The sequence below is a fragment of the Leptidea sinapis genome, chromosome 5, assembly GCF_905404315.1.
Source record: "Leptidea sinapis chromosome 5, ilLepSina1.1, whole genome shotgun sequence".
NCBI classification, from domain to species: Eukaryota; Metazoa; Arthropoda; class Insecta; order Lepidoptera; family Pieridae; genus Leptidea; species Leptidea sinapis.
In genome coordinates this window covers 593,229-621,029 of record NC_066269.1, presented here as the reverse complement: position 1 = coordinate 621,029, position 27,801 = coordinate 593,229, and the positions used below count along the sequence as shown (strand labels likewise).

At 33.6% G+C, this 27,801-nt stretch overlaps 1 protein-coding gene across 3 annotated transcripts in view; it reads left to right on the top strand.

Moving 5' to 3' along the window:
- Window positions 1-27,801, top strand: part of LOC126964683 (aquaporin AQPAe.a) — a 121,537-nt gene that overhangs the window by 76,525 nt on the left and 17,211 nt on the right. For all 3 annotated transcript variants that reach the window (XM_050807950.1, XM_050807948.1, XM_050807949.1), the window contains one exon: window positions 27,564-27,707. In XM_050807950.1, coding sequence (XP_050663907.1) covers window positions 27,564-27,707 — 144 coding nt within the window. The remainder of the gene's footprint in view (window positions 1-27,563; window positions 27,708-27,801) is intronic.

The window sequence follows — 27,801 nt, the reverse complement described above, 5'->3', positions numbered from 1 at the left end:
GAGCCTGCGAGATCGATTCAGAAATGAGGAGATCCGTAGGAGAACCAAAGTCGCTGACATAGCCCAGATGATAGTAAAACTGAAGTGTGCGTGGAAAGAGCACATAGCTCGAAGAACAGATAGCCATTGGAGCAATAAAAACCTCGAATGGCTACCACGTGCCGGAAGACGCAGATGAGGGCATCGCAGGACCGACCTTTGGAGATCTTTGGGGGGTGCTTTTGTCCAGCAGTGGACGTCTTTCGGCTGAGATGATGAGGAAGATGACGTCAGGGCACGGTTTGCTTAGCGGTATACCCCAGCGCCAAAGACGTTATCTCTGTCGGCTTATTTCAGTAAGCCGTTTCAGTTTCTTAGTTTCAAATATCTGTTAGTATATTGTATTAATTTTAATTGATATGGAAGAGCGCGGCCTTCTGGCACAGGTATTCCTCACTTAATAGAAGGTCACATCCAATATTATGTTTGTACCATTTTTTGTTACTGAAATAAATATTTATTTTTTCATATTATATAAACTCAGAGAATAAAGCATTGATAAATTTAATCATATCGCTCCAGTACTCCCTGGATCAAACGCGCGCGCGCACGAATCTTGCGCAACATCTGTCAATCACAAATTAGCATTACAATGACAGTTGAGGCGACTCTCTGATGCCAATGTCATTTAACACAACTATATATTCTACAATACATTAATACAATATCATTTGCTGTGGAAAATCGTGGGAATGAATAGAAAATACATGCCATTGTAGGCTTATTATTGGACCTTTTCATGCCCACGCTATGTTATGATAAAAAAATTCTAAAATAAAATACAACTGTTGTTACTCGTGTATAGTGTGACAATAAACAGTGAAATGGAGTTAAAAGACACACCAGAAAAATCACAGGAGCGATTGCCGTGCTCAATTTATGACGCCCAGCTTCTTCGAAGCCAATTTGGTCTTGCCCCCATGACCGCGGGATTGGCAGTATATCAGAATACTAAGCAAGGCTTTAAGTGCTTGTGTTGTCGAAGAGCGGTGATACGATAAATGTTTTTTTAGTGGTATACACGCAAACTTGAGTCGTCGGGGGAGAGGGGGGGGGGAGAAACCTGCATGGTCCGTGTATACGGCATCACCAGTGCTGTCTCTGAATAAATGTATGTTGGAGATGTCCAATTCATTAATGAAATCATCAAATCATTGTTATGCAGGAGTAGCAGTGTAGCAGATAGCACACAGCCTTGGGGCACTCCAGCGTTCACGGGCTTCAGGTTTGAGTAATATCCGTCGATAACGACCTGTACGCTGCGTCCAGTGAGCATGCTGGAGGTCCACATGCATAAACTCTCGGGAAGCCCAAATGATGGAGGTTTTGAAAGAAGCGCCTTGTGCCATATACGATTAAAGGCCTTCGCTATATCCAGGCTAACTGCCAGGCCTTCCTCCTTGCTTTGGATAGCCGCCGCCCATCTATGTTACCATCTAGGTATTCCAAGAGCTGGCGGTTAATTATGCTCTCCATGATCCCCTACCAAAAAGTGTCCAACGCGGCTAAATAAGTTTTCATTCCAAAAGTATCTTCTTGCCAAGATCTATCAGTTGCGCTACATTTATTGTTCATTTTTGTTAACGGGTCGGGTGGGATATAGTACGCGGTCCGCACATGGCCAGTATATTTATGTTTCAATGTTTACTAACACTTGTCGGGAAACGACATCTCCAAATAGACAATCGCTACGTCGTTGCGTATTATTTACAAACATATTTTATGATGCAGCAAACTTGAACACACTCGTTAACAATTCAAATGTAATTAACTAGTTTATGTTTGTGACTATCCAAATCTTAGTATATTCGTATTTTGTTCAATGGGATATTGTAAAAGGCAATGCTGCTGATATTAATACCATCTTTGCACTTCAGAACCAGGACTATTCGCGCTATTTATAACCTAGGTTCAAAAGAATTATTGAGATAATAAAATAAAAAATAATTTGACTGCTAAAATATGTTTGTTAATTATTAAAGTACACTATTTGGGTTTATTTCTTAAAGTAACATCAACTAGCAAATAATATAAACTTTCTTTTGAAACACATGATATATATTTACGATACATATAATTTCGTACTTTCAATTAATACCACGTAGGTACCTATATATATAGACTGTACTCCAAAACATGACGAGTACGACTCAAATTAATTATTTAAAACAGGTATCTAGTTCGTATTCATCACAGTAAACAACATCTAATAATATAAAGCGGACACGAATCAAATTATATCTTAAACTATGTTACAAATGACATCGAGTATTTCCTTTGAACGGAACAGTTATTTGACCGCAGTTGAACGGACACGCGATAAAAAATTAATGACATTTTTTTTGTATGTAACAGGAAAAATTTGTAGGAATTTACAATTGAGAGAGAAACGCTGTTTTAATTAGTTATGAGAATTCGCGGGAAATACGTGCATTTTATCAATCCAAGCTCTGTCACTAACATAGCTTTGACTGAGTCAAGTCAACAAGTAATTTGCCTATATAATTTATAGAAAGATCGTCTTGCTGTTAGACAACCGATGAAAACAGGCGTCAATTAACTACGTCTTACACTCGCGATTTGTATGTCATCTTGTGTTAGTGTGCTTGCATTGCTCAAAATAGAGGTTAACTGTCAACCTCAATTTTTTTGGTCGTTTTCATAATTGTCACATTCTCTCTAGACGTATAAATGATTTAAGACATTACTTATTTCATTTTAATTACATTACTTATTTGAATTAATTAGACATAGACTTACAATATACTGGCGTATAGACAAATACAGCGTGAAAGAGAGAAGTATACCGAGATAAGTAACCAATTTTGAATGACAAGTCATAAACAGTCAGCCACGCTTGGCTCCTTAGTACTTTGAATATTAAACCACTAGCTGACACACACATTGACAAATCATTTTTTGTCACGTAAGTCTCGATATCGGGTTGCCTATACGTTTATATATTCTAAGTCTAAAATAAAAATTAATAAACTATTTAATTATATTATAATTATAATTCGGATACTAATGTTGATTTAAAAATGCAAATAATCAATATGGTAACATGGTTGTTGCGCAAGCGCCGCGTCCAACTGACCGGGCACCAAGCTGTCTGTTGACTGTTCTTAGTTGGAACTACGACAACGATCAATGGAACGGCCTACTTACTCATGTTATTTACAAATTAAGGGCCTTTTACACACGGACCTCGGGTGAACTCTGCGGTGCTCGCAAAATAGTTTCTTAAAGATACGTCAAGTCATCTTGGCGCGCGGCGCTATGTGTGCGAGTGCTAAATATGCATGCACGCATAAATGCATATTCGCTCAACGATAATTGCTTGGACGACGACGACGAAGCAATCTTGGGGAGATACAACTATTGAGTGGCACGCCGCGCGCGCCGAGACTGGGCGCTGTCTGAAATACATTACCAGCACCGCGCCGTCCGACAATCATTTGTCGACGCGGACGAGCCAATCCTAGCGCACCGCCAACACGATTCTATCAATTTCACGGAGATCGCTGTCATAGCGCCGCGCGCTAACATGACTTGAAGTATTTGTACCATATTGTCCTGCAGCCCAAGAAAACATTTTATATTACTTTAAAACCACTCGAAACTTTTTGTAATAGACATTGCTTTTAAGCACCCAAGACTTCAAAGACATTTTTTATGCTATCAAAGTTCTTATATCAAAAAAACTAGCAAATTAAATTAAACTCTTACAAAAAGAAATTAAATTAACAATTTTTACTTTGTACAGGATAATCTACAAGAGAATCGTCTAAAGTTTAATTCTTTACTCGATACTCGATAAAGAAGGTCTTGACAGGAAGGACGCACGGGTGGAGAACATAGTGATCCGTTTCGTGAAGACTTCCGTTTTTCCTTTTCAGATATGGAACCCTTAAAAAGAATGACATAAAAGTAATTAGAGAAGTTAACTATTTACCTCCCTCTGAGCAACAATGAGCTTCCTCATAAGGCCAATAGTTAGCGACCACGTCTGCTTCTGGCAACATATGCCAGTGCTAGACATACGGAACTGTGGTTAAAAGTAATATTATTATTAATTTAAATAATACTTCAATGTTGGCCGTGACTTTTCTTTATTTCACAAGTCAAATTTGGTCAAGTTTAAAAGCCGGTAATTTAATATCTATGATTTTATCACTTTTTTTAATTACAGTACATAATATACTGTTCGAAACAAACCGGAACTTAAAGCGAATATAAATAATAGTGTGAAAAACTAACTAACAGTTAAGTTTAAGATTTCAATTAATTTAAATTCAACAGCACATCTTCAGCTAGTCCGTATGTTTTGAAAAAATTGATATTCAACAATACTATTTCCTTAACACTTTGATGTAACATGAATATTTAAATTATTCTTTTGTAAAACTGTATGTAATTTATGTTTATGAGTATATTTTAGGCTGGATAAAAAGCGATGATCCAGCAAAGAAAATTTAATTGCTTATCTTTTCGTATACGGATTTATTCGTATTGTATTTATTAAATTTAGGTGGATTATTATTCAAAAAAATTTAGTGCATAATGAGTCGGGCGACAGTGAATAATTATTGTCCACTGTTACGAATAGACGCTATCTCTTTGCGCAAATACAATACGATTTCATTCGATTATCAGTTTCGCGCCAAAATAGTTTGTAAATAAATAAAAAAATACACTGGCAAAAATTCATAGATGTAACATATTTTAAACATCATAATATTATAAGAATTTCTATCGATCTATATAGCATATTGGAATAAAAAATATGCATTTTTGGGGTACGTTGTGCGGTCACGGGTGAGTGACGCAAGATCTTGTCCACTCGTTCAAGGTTGCTACCATTTTATACCACATGTCTTTGAAGTCGAGCGCTCTGCTCTCGTCCCCAAGATCGCTCTTATATTTGATTTTGATGATATTTGAATTTGAAAATTATAAAGTTGCTGTAATCAATCTCATATAAAATGAATTCCATAGATAACTTTAGCATGATACACGTACATTAAATAAAAAAAAATATAAAAAAAAACCTTTTATTCTCATACTAAATTACATAATTAAGTTAAGCTAAATTTAAAAATTAAAACAAACTTATAATTATTGTTAGTAAACTTAACTTAAGACTAATATTATAAGAATTTAAAAAGTTATAGTTTTATGTTAGTATTTTTTTTTTCTATTTCTTAATAATAAATGTTTAATTAGTAGTATGGGCCCCTCTTTGGGTGAAGGCCTCCTCCATTTTTTTCCACACTATTCGTTCGGTCTTTGCCCAATATTAGCCAGTCTTTTCCAGGGTATTCAATCACATCATCAGTCCACCTCTTACACGGTCTTCCAACTTTTCTAATGCCCACCGGCCCTTTCCATTTCGTTGTATTTATCGTCCATCTGTTGTCTGTGAGTCGTGATATATGACCGGCCCATTGCCATTTTAGTTTCAATGCGTGGGTCAGTACATCTTTTATTTTTGATACACGTATATAGGGAATGTAAATTGTATTATTTACAAATCGAAATGAGTTTTTTCTTTAGCGCGACTATCACACATTTAGATGACTGTTTCGCCTGTTCTCTCAAATTATTAAATTAAATTAATTAACATTTATTAAATTTTTCCCACTAACGAGGAAGGGCAATTGGCAAAATGTCGGGATAAATAAATATAAATTTTCCGAAATATTAACGTTTATTTTTATCATTTTAAAACTATTTTATTTAGATGGTTATAAAGAAATTATCGAAATAGGTCTCGGGACAAACATTATATATTTTTTCACTATATCTATTCTAATACAAGGAGAGCTTGTTTTTTCCGTCGGTTATACTGCGAAAACTACTGAACCGATCGGAATAATCCTTTAACCATAAGATGCAGCGTGTTTCGGAGAAGGTTTTATTAATATATCATTTAAGGTTGTCATTTTAATTGTTGTTTTCATCAAATCAGTCAATGATATTTTATTACATATGACAATTCATACAACGAGCGGACGTTGAGTACTTAATTAATATGGCAAACAAATGCCAGGTCAGCAGTTATTATATATAAAAATAATACGTATATTGCAGATAGGAACGCAATTGATTGTGGTATAGACATGTTAATTAATGTTATATCATTATCTGTACATTTTTATCATTAAACTGAGTTATAATAGTCCTTAACATGATAAATCTTATCAGGCGTTCGAAATCGAATTATTTCTTAATTATTTAGTAACTTTGCCCTTTAAGGTACTTTACTTAATTACAGGTCGAAAATTTCGTTATATTTGTAGTCGTTTCGCAAAATGTAACATGTGTTTCGCCGTGTTAACAGAAGGCAATAATTTTTTGGAAAGAGCTGCTTTAAATCTCCGTGTTGCAAGGAAAAACCCATATTATACTGTCTTGAATGAAGTTGTAAATCCTTCAAGCGTTTCTTTAGGGTGGATATACACGTCGCGATTGCGGTTGAGTATTTAAAATCGCAAGGTTACAACAAAACATCAATATTAAAAGAAACAAGGATACAAATGTTGTGTGTTGCTTTTGTTAAAATTTACGGAAATAATGCATCAACTAAATTTAATAGTTCGTAGCTAATAGAAATCAAAATGTTTTAACTCACCTTGCCTACTTGAAACCATCCCAGTACACTTTATATTGTATTATGTTTGTTTACAAAAACATCGACCTCTTCTCTTAACATCTGATATACATTACTTCAAGCTCGCTGATCCAAATCTTAGGCTCCACAAAGCTTGTGATTCATTTAAGGGGTTAAGTATAAAACTATTTTATACTATGCCACAAAGTTTTCGTGCCTATTCATAAATTAAAAGTTTTAAAAAATTCCTTATGAAAAAGGATACTACAAAATCGAGCATTGTTTGAATAATAAAAATATTTGGACAGGCTAACTATGATTCACATTTTATATTTGTGTAAATGTTATTCTTTATTTTTTAAGTATTTCGTGCAAAAAAGAATTCTTTGAAATCTACTTGCAATAAAGAGGTTTTTAATTTTGAAATTTTTTGAATTGTTTTTGTACTTACATAATATCATTGTATGTATGTAGCAGTCTTGCAGGCTAAATATTGTCTACGCGCATTAATTAATATTACACAATTAAAAAAGAAAACAGTCACTGCTAAAGATATAATATTATATTGTAATGATTAAAAATAAAATAAATTATAATTAAGTGTGTGCCGAGCCTAACATGAAAGTACTGTCGGCGTGCTTGGATCAAATAAACATTTTTCATGTCAGTCCTGTCTAGAGAAAATATCTTAATTTTTCAATGCAATTCTTGTAAAAATAAATGTGTTTAAATCAACACACATATTCTAAGTGTGGTTAAATAATAAAAGGCTGTTACTTTTAATATTATTATAGTTTTGAATACTTATATTCACAGTAATTGCAAATTTTGATGATTTAATTGCACGAATATTGTGCTAAGAATGACATGTGTTTGATAGAATGCTAGTAACAAGTTTTATTTTGGATTCCCATGTGGACATCCTTGACCTTCATACCTATTGAGCTTACAATATGTACCTGTTATTGAAACCTTTCGACTACTGAACATTTTCTCAAGGATTGTACCAAATCCTACTATGTCGTTTTTTCTTGAAAATCGAATTGATTTTAAAATGTGAACATTAATTAATAACATTGGTTCAATTAACCACCGAAGTATACCGAGTCTTAAATATGTTATATGTACTCAAAACTAATGATCTTATGCTTGTTACAATTAACGCCATAAGTAGTATGGAATAGAGATCCCATGTGCTTGTTGAGTGACACTCTTGTCACTCAACAAGAACTGTCGCCTTTTAAATACTTACTTTCCCTGTAACGCCCCTTTTGTCGTCCACGCGTGCTGATATTGTATTTTATTATACACTTTATTTTTAATCTTCTATACTAAGCTACTTAGTAGGTAAAGCGATTACTGAAGTGTAAATATCGTTAATTTTAATTAAAAACAATCATGAACTTACACTGAAAACGTCCTACGCTTTTTTTTTCTTACATGCTATTCCAAAAATAACAATAACCGTAACTAGAATTAGATTATTTTATTCGATTGTATAAAATACGCAGATATTTTTATACTTCTTAGTACATATTATATAATATATTGTTATGGAATAGTTTTTTTTGCATGATTGTTTTTTATCTATTCTTATGGCGGTGGTTTAAATTTATTATTTTTCTTTCCCAATTCTGGTACGAGACAAAGCATTTTTTGTAATAATACGTACTTTTTGAAAAATAAAATAATTAATGCTCATAAATACTTACACTAATATTATATCATTTCAATATTACTCGAATAGTAAATGTTTGTTACTTCAAGAGACATTCGTTTAGTTTATTCGAATATAGACGCATAAATGATCTACGCAGGTAGTACATACATATATTCGGATAGATATACAGGGTATGCCACGGCTTTGCCACATAGAGGGGCAGTACCTTGAAAATTGTAGATGTAAGTAATATTTGAATAAATGAAGACTTTATTTTAATATTAAGCAATGAATTGCCCTGCGTGAACCGGGAATAGAACATGATAATGTTACTTGTACCATCCTTACGGCTATGTCAGTTTTTCATTTTTCTGAACAAAATTTTACAACTTATGTTAAATTTCATGGTCTTCCTTTTATTTCTGATACTATGTTATGTAGCAAAAAATATGCCTTATGATTATTATTATCAGGCAGTTATTCAAAAATCTATGAGTGCAGTTTAAATTGTTTTTTAAAGTAAAATAAAGTCTTCTCTCAGTAAAATGTTACATCTACAATATTTAATCTACTTCCACTCCGTGCGGCATAGTCGTGGTCACCCTATATATTATAACGGTAGGTTCACAGACAAACAACTTTTATTAGACCGTATGAATACTTAATTTGTTCTAAGAATAAAACAGCTGTCATGTGTTAATAGACATTTTCCCTGCTTGATGAATGAGCAAATCGGACAAGACACCAAGTCCGGTTCAGAAATTGGCCTGGCGTTACTGGGTTACCTACATTCAGGCCCCTCTCTACGATTCAACGCACATTCAATTATACATGCATACAGTGTGCACTTAGCCGATATTCAAACGCATTCCGGAGACGAACATACCTAGCTTGTTATGTTATCCATCGGTAGGGCATTGGGCTTACCCATTGTTAGTCCTTTAGCGTGACGATGAAAAATAAACATTATCATTTTCGTTTCTCAATAGTGCGGTTTCCAAACTACAGAATGAGTTTCCCTGCACAGTGTTTCCAGGACGATATGATGATTCAAGAAAAGCGTGCACAATTCTCTAAATAGCCGGCCACGTTCCTTTGATTCCTGAGGTATTGTGGGGAGCGGTGATCACTTAACCCAAGGGCACTTTCAAAAAATATTGGTACCCGAGAACGATATAATACAGCATATTATATACAAATATTTATATTTATCATAGATTTGTTTGTCTCTACTGGCATTTGCACTGAGGACCACTTGAGGATTACTTGTAACTGAGATCAGGGTCACTACTGACCTAAGCAGTCTTCTAGATTTCAATTGAAAACTCTGATCAACATCAAAATTTGCAGCAAAAACTATTATGTCATCTTGGAAGGTTCCATACTAAATACGCTTACTACTGAGTACTGGATTACTTACACTGAGGACCACTTGAGGATTACTTGTAACTGAGATCAGGGTCACTACTGACCTAAGCAGTCTTCTAGATTTCAATTGAAAACTCTGATCAACATCAAAATTTGCAGCAAAAACTATTATGTCATCTTGGAAGGTTCCTTACTAAATACGCTTACTACTGAGTACTGGATGTCTTCAGTTTCTAGCTAAGAGTAATCACGGTACATCTCCATCGGTCTTGAGCATCCCTCTATATTTTACCCAGGTCTTTCAGGTTTTCACTTCGTCAATTACAATCCGTCGCCAGATTTGCTTTGGACGGCTTCGTGTCTGTTTTCCTTGAGCGTTTCCAGTTTGCTTAAGCTAATGAAGCTAATATGGTTGGAGTCCTTTCGGAGTGTGTCCTATCCCGCTCCAATTGCAGCGTTTATTTAATCTGCTGGACAATCATGACTTCATGACAGCGTCCTCAAAGATGATTGATTGAAGTTTTGACAGGCCAGAAAAAAAATACCAAGGATATTTCGAAGGCATCTGAGGCAATGAAAACTGAATCATCTGTATTTATATATATTCACCTAACTTATGGCCTATAACTATTCTACTTTTATTCATAACATTGATTATTGGCCAAAATTAAACGTAAGCGAATTTAGGTGAAGGTCTGACATTACCGATCACAGACAACAAATCGATATGTTCATTAAATATGGCTGCTAAAATTCACTCCTCTTAAATGTTGTCCAATCCAATTAATAATAAATCAGAGGCAATGTATTATATCGCAAAAATCGATTGCAACCTTGTTGAACTGTTTATTTTGATATCAACATGTAGAAAAATATCAATTGTATGTAGCAAAGCAACCTTGGGAATATTGTCTATGGGCCGATTGAAAAAACATTGGCGAAATTTGATTGATATGTACTCTTTGTGTCTTCGTGTTTATTTTACTCTCCATTTGAGGTATTTGAATACTAACTTAATTACTTCGAAACTTTTATTATCTTATTTTTTTTTAATACCTACTTGTAACGTATTTCTTTTGTAAAATATATTAGTTTTGAAAAATCTGTTTTGATAACTGAACCGAAACAAATGAAATTATACAATTTGAAATATCTTCCATAAGATTTACCAGTGTGAGGCTCCGTGCACAGGATGCTAGCAAGATTATGGGTACCACAATGGTGCCTTTTCTGGCGTGAAGCGGTAACGTGTAAGCATTACTATGTTTCGGTCTGAAATTACTGGGCAAATGAGACTAAACATCTTATGTCTCAAGGTGATGTCCAGCGCAATTGTAGTGCTGCTCAGAATTTTTGGGGTTTACAAGAATTTTGAGCGGCACTGCATTGTAATGGGCAGGTCGTATTAATTACCATCAGCTGAACCTGCTCGTCTCGTCCCCTATTGTTATCAGGAATAGTTTAGTCGGACTTTAACATCCAATCCAACATTAACTAAAGTATTATAATACACGGCAATATGAAAAGGATAATATTTTTTTTTAATAAATAGAGTTGTGAACGAGTCATAGTGACGTAACGTACCATCGACATCGAACGTGTACACTTGACCTAAATCGGGACCGGTCGTGTACTGTCCGGTGTCTGGTGTCCAGTAATACCTGTTCTTCCTAAGTTCAAAGTACCTCTTATTTTTGGCCTTTGATAACAAACTCCTCACGAGTTTTTGGGTCAGATTTGCTTGCACAAATACAGTTTAATTTTATTTATATCCACTAGATTTAATACCAATTTCAGTAAATCTTATTTGCAGCCTGATTTTAACCTATTTTTACGGAGTTGAATAATAATTATATACACTCTATTTTATATCTATTTCAGTGAATTTAATTTGTTACCTGTGATTTAAGCCTCATACGGAGTCAAATAAATTTATAGTTTAACCTTTAAAATATCTATACACTTGGTTTATACCTATCTCAGTTTATCTTATTGTATCAAACTGTAGAATTTTCCAGCTAAAATTATTATATTTTAAGTTATGGCTAGAATGGCGCTAGTTATTTTATGTGAAAGTTTTGGGTATAATCTCTATAATATAATTATGTCTTCGTAGATACTACATCTATCTATTATTACTTCTATCGAATTTTGTGAATGTTTAAACCCACGGAAAATGTACTGTAATGTAAATAATTATTTGTTGTGTTTGCTCATTCTAATAAATGCTGGAAATGTGTTTTATTTTGAAATTAATTGAATGTTAATTGAGAAAGAATATTTTCTTTTAGAAGCGATATAGGTGAGACATGAACATCAATTAAGTTATTCAAGTAATTCTTGAAGCATTTCTCTTCCGAATGGCTGGTAAGTTTACACAGCTTAATTTTACAAACACAATGTATAAGTTACCGCGTTTCAACAAAATTGTTGATATAATATCAATTTGTAAGCTGTTGGCTTTATTGAATTTAAAAACCTTTTGGCCGGTCTAGTCTGGGGTTTCAAATTTTTGGGAGTAACATTTACAAGTACCAAATTGCATCTATTCGAACCTAAAATCGTCATGTAAAAAGTAAATCGTGTCTAATTCTGAATACAAGAGAACTTTTTCGTTGGACGTGTTGCATCCAGTTTATGGCAATGTTATTGAGGAGTGACATGTAAAGTTTAGAGAAAGTAAAGCGCCTATACTTTCTCTAAGCTACCCGCTTACAAGTTCAATTATTGGAGCATTTTTTATTTTTATCGACATAAAGAGAATGTCATCTGTTTTTTCTATTGTTTTTATTATACAGAACTCTAGTTAGTTCTTCCGCGTTCAACTATGGTTCATTTTATAATATATTATATGTAAGTTTCAGTTATAATTGGCATCTTATAGTTTTATGTACGTACAACGAATATTATATATTATTTTAATTATCAGGGAGCGTTTGTGTCTAAGGATTCTAAATTAGTTTATGTGTAGTACTATCTGTTACTAAACCTGAAATAAATTAATTTTATTGAGTGGTTTATAAATTAACGTTATTTATTCGATCGTATACGTACATCTATTAGTTTGTATATAATCTTAAAACAAACACATGGATTCAGAAAATATCTTTTGTGAATATAGACCACTAGTTGCTCCGGCGATGTCATCCCTGTGGAGGATATAAAGTAGCCAACATATATAATTATGGCTACATCTAGCGCGACCTCTTCTTAAAATTGCAAAATTAAGATACACAATTCCACCATACATTATTTTATTATATGTCAAAGGGCTTAGAGAGCGTTTTCATTGAAAGCTCCCAAATGGCTTATGTTTTTTACGACACCTCCAACAAATATTGTTAATGTATACAAAAATGTTTATAAAAACTTAACAAATTTTATACTAAAACCGGTGATGGTAAAATTGGTGAAAACGGCATGAAAGTCGGTTCAGTAGTTTTTGAGTTAATTTATTTATTTATTTATTTATTAAATTCCGCCAACAAGGTATACACTAATATAAACACAGTATAATACAAAAACAATAACATTCACATTGTAAGTGATGCCTCAATTATAGGCGAAAATGACATGCTATTCAATTAAATTAAGCCACAAAATAAAATAAGAACTATAAATTATTATATATCTATGAATACAATATTAATATAAATTTACACAAAAAAGAAAAACAACGATTGAGGTCATCCCTCCCTTGAAAGAACCGTTTTAATATATTTTTTAAATTTATGTAAGTTATGATCAAATATGTCGACTTCATCGTGATGACTATTATATTCCCTGGTAATTCTATTCAAGGGAGAGAAATAGCCTAAATTAGATCCTGCATAATTACAGAGAAATGGATTATATTTCTTACACGCTCTCGGATGAGTTTTTGGAACAGCGAGGTTTAGTTTCGATATAAGATGAGGAGAATCAATAATATTATGTAGTAATTTAAAGAGGAACAAACTGTCGAGCAAAGTTCTACGGGACTTAAGTGAGTTAAGGTGGAAATACTGCAGTGTAAGTATACCTGTATAAGAAGGAATTTTTTTCGATAGATTACAGCTATAAGATAAATGCCAGAGAAACCTCTTCTGAACTGATTCTAAGCGTTTGTTATATACATCGTAATGCGGGTTCCAAGCGACCGTACAATATTCTAAAGTACTCCGCACTAGAGCATTATAAATGATGATTTTTGTTGTGGGCCTTTTAAAGGGCTTGGAGTTGCGTAACACAAAGCCTAAAATCTGAAAGCTTTTTTTAGTAATTGCATCAATATGGGAATTAAACCTTAACCTGTTGTCGATGATGACCCCTGGATCCCTAACGAGGTTCACTTCAGCCAAAGCAATAGCATTAACATAATATGTTCTCGTGGGTAAATTATTTTTTTGTCTACTAAAGCGGATTGCGTGACATTTATCAGTGTTTAATCTCATTCCATTTTCCTGACACCAGATTACTAGATTATTTAAGTCATTTTGAAGAAGAAGAGCTTCATCGGCCGAATTAACTTGTCTGAAAAATATAAGATCGTCAGCGAATAAATAAAACCTAGAATTTTCGAAGCAATTGTATATGTCATTAATAAATAAGTTAAAAAATAATGGTCCCAAATGGGAGCCTTGTGGGACACCTGACAGAGTAGTAAAAGGCTTAGAAGAGTAGCCTCCAATGACAACAGAAGATTTACGGTTAGTTAAGTAAGACTTGCACCATTTTAAGAACATACCATCGATTCCAGAAGAATAAAGCTTGTAAATAAGTAGTTCATGGTTAACTTTGTCAAAAGCCTTGCTGAAATCGGTATAAATAGTGTCAATTGAATGACCATGATCCATTTCCTCAGACAGATCACCGACAAAGGACATAAGGTTAGTAGCTGTAGATCTCTTTTTCATAAACCCATGTTGTTGAGTTATAATAATTTGTCTTAAATGGAATGACAGAATTGGATACACCAGAACCTCAAAAACTTTAGCAAATACGGGAATTATTGTTATAGGACTATAATTTATGATGTGCTTAGGGTTGCCGCTCTTAAACAATGGCAAAACAAGAGACTCTTTCCAAGCAGATGGAAATACACCAGTACCGAGAGATTTATTTATGATAATAGTTAGAGGCAGTGCTAAAGCACTAGCACATTTGACTGCAAAGACTGACGGATTTCCATCTGCACCGGCTCCCTTTGTAGTGTCAAGTCTTTTTAACACTCTAAATACTTGAGATGTTGTGACGGAAAGTGCCATTAAGGTACTGGTTGCAGTCGGCTCATGAGACCCAGTTGGAACAGAGATGGTATCCATGTTATATATAGAAGAAAACTGTGAGGCAAATAACTCACACATATCGGGGCCATTTGTTGCATTTTTGTTGTCTGAAAAAAATTTAACCGGAAAAGTACTGCTATTACCTCTTTTTTGTTTAATGTTAGTCCAGAATAATTGAGGATTACACTTTAAACATGATTCTAAGCTTTCCAAATATTTTGCGTAATTTAAATCCTGTAATCGTGCGCAACGATCCCTCAACATTGTAAAAGTTAAATAGTCTCGAGGGTTGCCGTATTTACGGAATTTCATTCTAAATTTATACTTTTCTCGCAAACTGTTGATTAATGAAGTAGAAAACCATACAGGATAGTTATGCTTATTGCGTCGTTTGTATTTAGGAACATGTTTCGATATCAGAGTCCTCAAAATTTTGTAAAATAATGCTAACATATCATTAATTGTTGAACAGTCTTTGCACACAGTATTCCAGTTTACATCATTGATGTAACTTATAATTTTAGTATAATCCGCTTTGTAAAATTGGAATCTAGCATCACACTTTGTTTGTAGATTCTCTGAACATTCAAGAGACATGTTAACTACAAGTGGTGGATGCAGCGGATCTACTATCGATAAAGGGTTGGAGCACACATACAATTGTGTAATAGTAAAAGAACTGAGAACAAGATCTAGAATTTTGTTTTTTATGTTTGAGTGATCATTCTTTTGAACCAAATTATTGAGCGATAAAAAGTCTGTAAATACATTATGAAGTAAGCTGTTTGATGGCATAGGAAGGAGTTCATTTTCAGAGGATCGACACCAATTTAGACTACTTAAATTAAAGTCACCTAGTATTATGAATTTTCCCTCAGGGTTTTCCATTACATTACTAGTGTGGTTAATAAAATTCTCAAAAATATGTAACTGGACTGGAGGTGGTTGATATGCACCACAGATATATAAGTATTCTGTCTTGTTTTTAGCGTTTCGCAACTCCAAACCTACCCAGAGGTCTTCACAGTTAGATTCGTACTCATAAATTCGATGGGATTTGAAACATTTTAAAACTGCGATTAACACGCCTCCTCCTTCTTTACCTTTGTGTAATTCGCTACTTTCAATGTCGCGTCTGTAAAGTATGTATCTATTATCAAACAGTTCATTATCTAAAACACTGCTATTAAGCCATGTCTCCGTAAAAACTATAACATCAAAATTTGAACAAACAACGTTATTGAAAAGTTCAATGGTTTTGGTTCTTAATCCTCTGACATTTTGGTAACAAAAACTAATATTTTTTAAGGTACCCTTTAGTAATTATAATAAATCAACTTTAGCGGAACTGTGACAAATTATTTAGAAAGTCTATATTCTTGATATGTACATACTTAGTTTCGTCGTTCTTGCGCACAAAAATTCTTCCGTCACGTACCCATACATATTTGTAGTTCAACTCTTTCGCTTTTCTACGTGTCATTGCGTGGAGATACTTATTCTCAGGAGTGAGATGCTCAACCACAAAAACAGCAGACTTCTTGTTTGCTCCAATGCCCAGATGACTACTGTTCAATTTGTCATCCCTGTTAAGTTTGTTAAATTTACTTGTAGCTGCAAGAAACTCATCCCGGAGGCGCGGACTGCTGAATTTTACAAGTATGGAGCGAGGACGAGGATTCTTGCTGTTCTGTTTAGCTAGTCTAGAGCAATAATGGATATTGTTATCAGCGATAGGACAACTGATTATTTTACCAAGTTGCTGTTGTAGTTGATTATCAGCGCGTAAGGCTTGATTCTCAGTGTGTTGTAGATTAAGATCACTGCGTAGTAAGGTAACCTCCTCCGTCCTTTTATTAAACATTTGTAATAGTTCCTCATATTGTTTATTAATTGTTTTAGCCGACTCTTCTAGTGCCTGAATTTGTGATCTAAAGGGTTCCAATTCGGTCGCCAACACCTGCCTAATAATTCACGGTAGTTCCTTTTTAATAGCACTAGAAAGACTTTCTTCTATTTTTCGAAATAAATTTTGATCTACGGAGCACGTAGCATTTGGTTGTCTAGCGCTTGGCGAACAGCTAGAACATGTCCACTGTGCTCTCGAACGAGTATCGCCGCTATATTCAACGCAATCAGTGTGATATTGCTTACTACATTTCGTGCATTTAACTCGTTTTTGTGTAACTAATATAGTAACGAAACATTTGGCACAATCTAAAGGCATGATGAGATTCTAGCAATGCAGTAAATTCAATCCTTCACAGTTGTGTTATTAACTTATTATAATATAATATTTTATACAAAAACAAAATTATTTCCGGCTGAGATTCGAACCCGGTTCAGGCACGGAGCGTCACAAGTAATCGCTCTAGGTATCCACAACGCCACGAGGATCGTGACGATTAAACTAAAATATTTGTTCAGTACTTGAATAAAGAGTGAGTGAATGAACGCTGGACTGCTACGACAAACCGACAGAGTTTTTTCACAGTACCCACAATTTTTTCTCACGAAGAACCACAAAAACAATTTTGTAATCTTAAAAATCACTGTAAATTTAACTTTTTAAGAAACACTTTTCCACCACTGTTTACTTTAGTTGTAATATATTAAAATATTTAATTTCTAAGTTCTAATATCAAGATATGACTATTTTAAAAATTAAAACAACACGGGGCTTTCACGGAACGCGGTATATGCGCGCGGTCGTTCGTTCGGTTTTTTTTTAATCGCGAACAGACCGACAGATAGACGTGGTGGAGGACTGTTGTGATAGCATTTATACATCAAGATGAAAACGTCGAAAAAAAATTTTGACTGTTTACCTCTATTCTGAGGTAACGCACACAAACACAAAGTGACACACAAATGGCGAGTGTAAGACTTAGCTAGTCACGTACACAAAGATAATAAACCTGGCCTGTTTACATCGGTTGTCTAGCAGCTAGACGCTTTACCTAGACATATAAATAATTATCTAAGTGTTATATTTAGGATGGAAAATAACCATCATGAAAGCATAACCGCTACATGACATCACAGCCTAAGATGAGCCGTATCCACTCATTTGAATACGAAGCACAGTAACAATTGAATTAAATAGTCGTTAGTTGTCTTCTTCTCCATTGTTCAGAGCACAACACTATTGTTGACCGTAATGTTATGATGAGCTATTATCAACTTTTATTGCTATTTGTTGCCGTATCGGATCAACCTATTGAATGTGTAGACTTCTTTCATATCATATTTATACCTGGAATTCAGTTGAGAGACACCAGCTCAAACTGTTTCTGTGTCAAACCAGCGAAAAGGTATACCTGTGCTAATTTCCTGACCCGCCGACCTTTAGTTGCATATCCATATTATTGTGAGTTTAAAATGTGTTTGCGTGTTCGTCTGTGTCTCATTTGTATCAAAGCGTCCTGAAAGCGCGATCCTCTTTACAGTTGGGTCTCAAGAAGCTGTTATGTGTGTAAGTTTGGACAGTGTTAATAATAATAAGATGGGCTGGGAGTTTTTTATCAGTTTTCCCCGTGTCAAAGCCCCTTTACCAACTGATGTAGCTGTCATGACGTTTACCAAGGCTCAATGCAGTGCCGCTCAGGATTCTTGAAAAACCCAAAAATTCTGAGCGGCACTGCAATTGCGCTCGTCACCTCGAGACATAAGATGTTAAGTATAATTTGCCCAGTAATTTCACTAGCTACGGCGCCCTTCAGACTGAAACACAATAATGTTTACACATTACTGCTTCACGGCAGAAAAAGACGCCGTTGTGTTACCCATAATCTAACCGGCATCCTGTGCAAAGGAGCCTCCCACTGGCAATGTTAGAGTCACTTCCTATGGTTAATTAATATATTTCTATTATTTTCTGTAGCATCATGTGTTTATTGTTTGTATGTAGAAGATATTAAGAGATAAGATCAAGTATAAGGTATATTGAATACTGTAACACGCCGAGCTCCTGCATACAGATCTCTGACAGGCCAGTGTGTACAGCACGTCCTATCAATCAAACGTTTTGAAACCTCTTGTAATTACACATTAATTTATTGTGGTAATATTTTGACAGCAAATTATGATGGATTTGTGTTTTATAAAAATCAAAACTGGTCTATTATCTGTTACTTAATTAGTAATTAGTTTTGACTAATAGGGACAAGCTGTTGTATTGGAACTGAAGGCCCACAGGCTTCGACGAAAAAGTTCCAAGACTTTTCTTGTAGATTCAAGGTTTAGCGGTAATAAAAATAGTTTCTTCATGATGGGTTTGTTAAACCTCTTATCCTTAGTAATATATTGATGTATGCTCAATAAGGGAGTGTTCCAATATGATCATTAAATAGAGCCCTCTCAGAACTTAACCATGAGATCACGAACGATTAATAACTAGAATCAATTTGCGATGATATTAACGCACTTTGCTAACTATCTGTGTTTGTTAGCTATTCTAATAAATAACGAGCGATCATTAACAGTTATAATCGCTTTAATATGTCGAATATGATTTATTATTAAATCAACAGCGTCGAAGTGTGTAAAATAAAGATGTTCATACAAGATTTTGTTTACACAAAAACGAACACCAATAAGGTAAAACAAGAGCTGGAAGACCAACCAGAGGTGGACTGATGAGTAATAATTTAATAGAGATTGCAGGAAAAGAAAGGATCCATACTTATATTATATGTGTACATCTAGGTAATCTCCTTGAACCTGGCGGCTGAAAAATTGTTTTACTATTTTTTCATCGTTTGTTCGTCAAAAATTATAATTTGTTCGATTAATGTGTACTTTTAAAATATTAAACATGAATTCCTTTTATTCGACAATTTTTTTTTACGACGAACAATAACAGACGTGAAGTGGGCGTTGCTTGTCTTAGCTTCTGTTTGCAAAATTGCCATCGGCAGTTTATTATTAAACGTATATTTAATGCGCGAGAGTGATTACCTGACATCAAGTGAACCCCATGCTTGTCTGTTGAAAAATAAAATAAAAATTAAATGATTTTTCTTTTATCTGTATGTAAAATGGATTGCAAACACTGGACCAATTTTGAGTAGATTTTCAGGCAATCTTCAGATTGTTTATTCGGCATGGTGTTTGTTCACTAGAATTTCTAGCAAATTATTGACAAATTTAAATTTGTTTTTCTTGTGCGCACAGTGAGTACAATACACGATTTTACTCATAAATCAAACCTAACCTCATGATCCCCGTCCACGATCTACTTTCGTTAATTAGACGTAATTTACGGCAAATTTTATATTTTCAGTAAATCCATATCAATCCATCTTCGATAGAACTACTTATATGATAATATACGACTTCTTAACAATTCTACATATCCTTATTTTTCGATAGTTGAAAACTACTGACGAACAGTAAAATGACTACAATATAATATGTTATTTATCTTGGGAACGGTCGCAACAAACAATTAATTATCGACTCGAGAGTTAGTGTTGCACGCTTTATTATTTATATTTGAGCTCGTTATATGAAATACATAAAATGTTGAAACTGAGAAAACATTGGCCCTATTTTATTGTAATAAAAAATGTAGAACTCTTAAAATAATAGGGCTTTATTAATATTCAAATCACATATAGGGCTGCCACCTGAAATAAATTTCACAATTTCATTATATCACATATTTTTTATATTGTTTAATTGATAAAGTTTTGTTAAAAAGTATTGAATGACTATGAAAGCATAAATGAAAATAATATTATGTCGATGGTATTTTTATGCCAAAATCAGTTTTTCTTGTAATCCATAATTGTATAAAATGTAAAAGAGTATAATAGATAGAGATAAAATTAATTGAAGCTATAGTTGTAAAAGTTCAAACAAAATAAAACTCAAATTCAAATATATTGTCGAATTTTATATTTTTATTAGTAACATTGCTGCTTCTTCATTTGATTCACATGAAGGCACTTTTAACCAAGAACTTGCAAGAAACTTAGTCGTTAATTGTTTCATAATCCTTATGCGGTGTTTCCGGGACGATACGACATGGGTACCTTCAAAAAAAGCGCGTACACCTTCCTTAAAGGCCGGCAACGCTCTTGTGATTCCTCTGGTGTTGCAAGAGAATGTGGGCGGCGGTTATCACTTAACACCAGGTGACCCGTATGCTCGTTTTTCCTCCTATTCCATAAAAAAAATATATAGCTACCAATGATGAGCTTATTTGTGGAGCTAGAACTCCGTATTAATTTATTCATTATTATATATCCAACATAATACATAAGTTATAAGAAATATAAAAGAATATAAATAAGAATCATTTTAAATATCATTTAAAATGTTTCTTACCTATTCAAATACAAAACTATTAATATTATATTTTTGCTTGGCAACCCTACGAGAAACTTCCTGAGACAGGTTGAAGATACAAGTTATGTAAGACATGTAAATAATATTCTAATGTTGATATAAAATTATGTTCGATTTCAAGTTGTTATGCAAGCAGACTATTGCATCGGGCCAATGAACTATCAATAACATAAAAGATTTTTATTTTCTTGAGTGGCAGTGCATTGTAATGGACAGGGCGTATCAGCTGAATGTCCTGCTCGTCACAACCCTTATTTTCATAAATAAAAGGAAAGTGTGTTACGCTTTTCCAAAACGTTCAATTCCGTTCGACGTAGTTTAAATATTACCCGCCGTACTTGTTGGTACCAATTTAATTCCTTTTTCTGATATAGGTTTCACTGTAAAAACTTTTTAAATTAATTTTTTTTTTTTAAAAACCATATAATTAATTAAATAGTATGTATATAATAGTATAATAAACAAAGTATATTTCGTAGTCAAAATTATTTGCAGTGAATGTGAAGAAATAAAAATAAAGTATTTGATAATACAAATAGATTTGTTTAAATTTTATTCATGTGTATATATTCTAAACTCAATATAGAAAGTTGCCGATTTAAATTCACTTTACAAAATGTCGAAGCATTATTTATGATTCAGAGCTAAGTGCATTAAACTGTAAACCATTAGTTGAACGATTAACCCGACGAAAACTTAATGAATTGATGATGGAAGTTGCCTCGTAAAGAAGTCAACATGGTCGTGATGAGAGCTGGGTCACACCAGCCACGATCTGACAACATGCCTGCTTCATTGAACTTTGAATGGCATTTACGTGTACCTAGAATTATTTATATAATTATTTGATCGTTTAAATATGTAACTAATTAATGTGTCGATTGAATTAGTGTTATGTTTACCAGCTTAAATCTGTCTTGAGATGAAACAGATTTTAAATCGAACAGTATGACAAATTGTTAAAAAATCATGGGCTTATTCAGGGTGTAATCGTGAAGTGTGACCAGGTGATAATTTCGTAACTATAACAAACATAAAAAAATATGAAAACTGATATCGAAAGAACGCTACCTAATCAGTAAAATTATATTAACTTTTTAAAATCAAACGAGAAGTATCCAAAATTTTAATGAAACACTATCTTTAATATCAACTATATTTAATAGTACTAAGCTAAAATAACTTTTCAAAATAAGCAAACTAAAACATTTCTACTAATCTTGGCCGCCGCGGTCCACATATAAACATGTTTACACTACTATATAACTGTGTAACTGTCTTAAGTTTGTGTTGACTAAATGTGAATATAAGTTGTAACCTCGTGTACAGTCGTAAGCTTAGTTCAAACTGCTCTAGTCGTGTTCAACTTCAATGGTGATAAAATAACTTAGTTTTGTTGGCCGTGTGTGAAGAAGCGTTGTCATGATGTAGGAGAACGCGGCCTTTTTGGTCGTCTTTCGCGAACTTTTCTTAATACCCTAGGTAAACAAATGGTAGATTACCACTCGGCATTAACACTTTTTTGATATTCAAGTGGAATTGTGCAGCTGAGAAAAAAAATGCAATCATTTTTTTACCAACGTTTCTCACCTGCCTCAATTTTTGGCCTGTTCTCATTTTCAAACACCCATTCACAAGATTGCTGTTTCTTTTCGGGTTCAAAACAATAAATCCACGTTTCGTCTCCTGTGACAATGTCATAAACAGCATTAGAATGTCCGTGGTCATACTTCATTATTATCTGTGAGCACCATTCTACGCGAGCCCGCTTCTGCTCCGCTGTCAGTTCATGAATCAGTTCATTCAAATCACACCTAGACATAAGCTGCGGTTAAGTTTCATTAGCCCTGTAATTGCCTAAGTAAGTCAAAAAACGCGCCGCTGTGTGGTACGAGCTAACACATTAGTCAGCGTTCTGTATAAATACTAACAACGATTTATTAATATTACGAACTATACTACTCGAACGATTATGAAATTTTTCATACACGTTGATTACAGAAAAGCATAAAGGGTAAGGGTTTTTTCCGAGAGTTAGTCCCACATATAACCAACGACTTATAAAGATGTAGCATTTATCACAGGGAGTGTTCTGCCGCCAAATTCCATCTGCGCACGATACGCCATTAATTAGGATATCATCCCCACCATCTGTATTCGTGTCGTTCCTCCACAGTGCGGTTTTCAAAGAACTTACTTCCACGTACAACCAAGCTGTTGAGCTTCGTTCTTTGTATGTGAACAATGCGTTATGCCAACAAAGTCGAGGGCAGAAGTTAGTTTTAAAATAAAACCTAATATTAACCCAGATCTAACGCACGTCAGATTGTTATCTGTTGGCAGTGAACTAACATATTGTATCGAAAGCATTTAACTTGAAGCTTTACGAGCAACTCTATATAGATGATGCACGAATTCGATATCACGTTAATGAGACATTTGCAGACAGAAAATATATGAGTCATACAAAATATCATGCTTCTTAAAAAAATTATAAATATTTTTGTGAAGTTTATTATAAAACACTGTCTGTAGTCCTTACGATTATTTACTTTAGACGTTAGTTTACATTTCACTTACGAGTTATTGTATTTGTGGCTTTTGAAACTTGAATACTATGGAGCAACTCTATATAGATGATGCACGATTGATACAGTTAATGAGACGATTCATACAATGTGTCATACTTCTAATAAAAAGTACTTACATTTTATTTTTTAATGTAGTTCGAAGTTTTTTAAGTATAAACCGTATAATATATATATAAATAAATACGTATAAACTTACACTTTTGAGTACTCCTCATGTTTCGGTGCTATTGTATGCGTCATGGTAGACCTGAGTTTTTGAAATGGCAAACCACCATTTGTAATCTTAAGTTACCAAATAAATTGACAATATTATAGACACTCGGTATAACAATCGGAAAAACTATGTTAGAATATTTTTTTTAAATTTACGATTTTTACTCTAAAAGTGTTAAAAATTCAAAATAGAAAATATAACTACAATGAATACACATATAACCATGAAATTAATAAAAGTTGATCACTGTTGTTAATAAATATTATTCCATCAAACTTTACAAAAATTACAATATAAATGCTTAAAGATTTTGTAAGTCATCCAATTCAATAAATTAATTATTATGTTGATAGCAAGATGATTAAACTGTAATAATAATTATGTTATATCTTAATTCCATTATATTAATGCTCTTAAATTACATTTGTAACTTATAAAATAATTAAATAGATAACTTAATAATTATAGCGAGTGTTGCTCGTAAATCGTAATTCATGTATAATATTATTATGTGTTACCATTTAGATGTGCTCTAATTCATAAGCTTTAGCGATCAAATTGAGTTACGTCAGCACTATGTAACAAACTTCCTCGGGTATTATTTAAAAAAAGGAGACAAGTGCGATTTGATCTCGAGCATAGATTTAGAATATACTATCGTATAGACAACCTCACCCGCCGTTATTTTGTGGCCAATATTGATTTGTCAATGTGTGCTTTAGCTAGTTTAATATTATCTTTAATATTCAAAATATTAAGAAGCTAATTCCAAACGTAACTGTAACCCGGTAACAGTAACAAATGGATTCGCTTTCCTTTTCTATCTCGCTATATCTCCGTTAGTGATGTTTTCATTGATGATTCTTCTCTCTTGCACGCTTTGTTTGTCTATATACTAGAATATCATAAGTCTATGGACTGAAGAAATACAATAATAATCCTTATAAGCGTCCGTCATATAAACATTGAAACATATAGCCTCTCGAATTATATTTGTACGTCAGTATTTTTATATCACGACGCTTTTTATCGGGTTTCGCTTTTTAACTCTCTTCTTGATATTAACGATATGTTTTATAAACCCTTGTTATTAAGCCGCATGGTGTCTTTTTGGCTTAGGATTCAAAAGTGTGAACATTAATATTAGTCAAGATATGAAAATTCCAAAATGAATTCTCTTGAGTACTTTAAGGCAAATATAAAAAAAGCCTAAAAGATCGCAAACGCAAGATTTTTAATTGTGTACAAACGAATTAAATTCAGATGTCCTGAACACTAGTGTGAAAATTAAAAAAAACGTGTGCGTCTCGGGTACGTGGGCCCGACTGAAGTGATAAAATGTTATTACTTAAATATGTTAACATAATAATGTAAGGAAGGTTAATTTTTTAAAATAAAAACCTTTATTCATTACAAAATATATTTTATTCTTAGTTTCAATTTTTGAATAATATGTACATTACAATTTTGTGTATGTAATTATTAGTATAATTACTTAATGCTATAAATGTAATCCCGTAAGTCTGAATCTTAAAAAAAATCTGTTTTATATTGAAGTGAGTAATAGTTATTAGTGAGTAATAAATAAAATAAAAATTAGTTTGATCCCTTCAGTGTTCACCTTAAGGCATACGTAAGGGATTGTAACCGCCCTTGATACGTACACATATGTTTCTCTTAGAACACACCGTGCAGTTACACGATCTGTTACTTTATCTAGGGCACTATGAGCTTTCATACGCACATACGAGGCTTGATGTTATTAACACTGGATTGTACCTGCCATGACGTAATCTATGTGTGTATGTCATTTATATTAATAAAGATATAGGAGAAACATAGTTGATAGTGATGAAAATATTCACAATAAAACATGTTTGAACACTGTACTACTCGCTCCGAATGCTGAAGGGTTCCGTAGAGCTCTCTATAACTGAATCATCAAAGCTATTAGCTTTTTAGCAAGAAAGTTCTGTAGTTGCAGAATAAAAAAAATAAAAAAAAGTTTTTTAGCATGTTAATGAAATGTAAAATACCTACGGTCAACTGTTGCGGCGAAATATACATCTGCCTTTTGGTTTATTATTATGTAAGGGACTATTAATACAGATAATTAGATAGTTATGATAAAAAAAATGGACTGTATTGAACACAATTTTCGGTTCTAATATATTCAGCCTCCACTTTAAGAATGTAGTTGTTTCACATCATGTTTATGTTTTATCTATTTTTGATTAAATTAACACCTAAACTAACCAATTTTTATCTCGTTGTTGTTTAGTAATTTAGTCTTAACACCAGATATTTGTAAGTTTAAGCAAGGAAAAGCTTTTTCAAACTGACAATTGATGCTGATTGTGACAAAACTAGAATAGTTATTTATTAAGAGCATTGGTAGCAAGACCATCAGCTTAAACCAAAATACATAAAAGAACAATATAAAAAAAGCGACGATGTGACGTCATCGACGTCAGTTTCAGAGATAATGTAACCGGGTAAAATATCTCCGCTGATCGGTGATTGGTGAGTGGTGAGCGCAAGAGTATGTATTATGTATTTAAAAATACATTAACAGCCACATCAAGCAGGAAGAACAACGTATTATAAAACAACCATAGATAAGAGACATTTGACGTAACACACACTGGACCTATCACAACCCATTGTTTTATAAACGCTTTCTAAACAATCAAGAAGCACGCGTGCTAACCAGCGACAGACAGATACCATGATAAACATGAATTATGTATGAATAAGAATTTGTTTTGAGCTTACATTGTTTTTATGTTAATAATGTTGTTCTAATTTACACGATACACTGACTCGAAACCAGATATAAGTCCATTGATTCATAACGTGAACAATATATAAGTGGCAGTGTATTGCAACATAGTACAATAAATTGAATGTTGTTTTATGAACAGACATGTAAATTGGTTGTAAATATAATAAACACGTCAAACATTATTACAGTTTCGCGGCTTGTGTCGCGTTATATTTTCACAGATAATAAATTTGTTTTTATGATAATGTCTCAATGTCGTCGCGATTTGTCCACATCAGTTATTATATTCAAAGGCAAAATTATGATGATGGTTAAAAAATATTTTATTGTTAAAAGGATGTTGCTCTCAAAAAGATTTCACACAAATAATACATTTCGTCTAAAATATTATTATAAATCAATACTTATTTTTATTTAAAATAGTATACTGACCTATAACTGAACGTCAAAAACCATCACCCATTCAAAAATTGTTTAATTGTTACCTGAGAAGAACTGAGGAAGGAAGAAGTCTGAGGGCGGTCGCTTCATTCCCAATCTGTAGTATCATTAAGAAAGTCATAATTAAATTACCTGGCCTGTGTTCATCGGTGTCTAGCAGAAAGAGATTCTATTTAGATGAATAAATTATCTAACATTTCAACATTACATTTAATCTATTGTTTGTTGTAGGCCATTGGGCACGTGTCGGGTGGTCACATAAACCCGGCCGTGACAGCCGGACTGTTTGCGGCGGGAGAAGTCAAGCTGCTGAAGGCTGTCTTCTACATCATTGTCCAGTCTCTGGGAGCGGTCGCCGGCGCAGCCTTCATCAGGGTACGTTTGTTAACAGGCGATGGCTGGTCCGTGCGTCATGCTCATAAACGGGCGCTGCTTGTGGTGCATGATCGGTCCTGCCTTTGGGGATTTT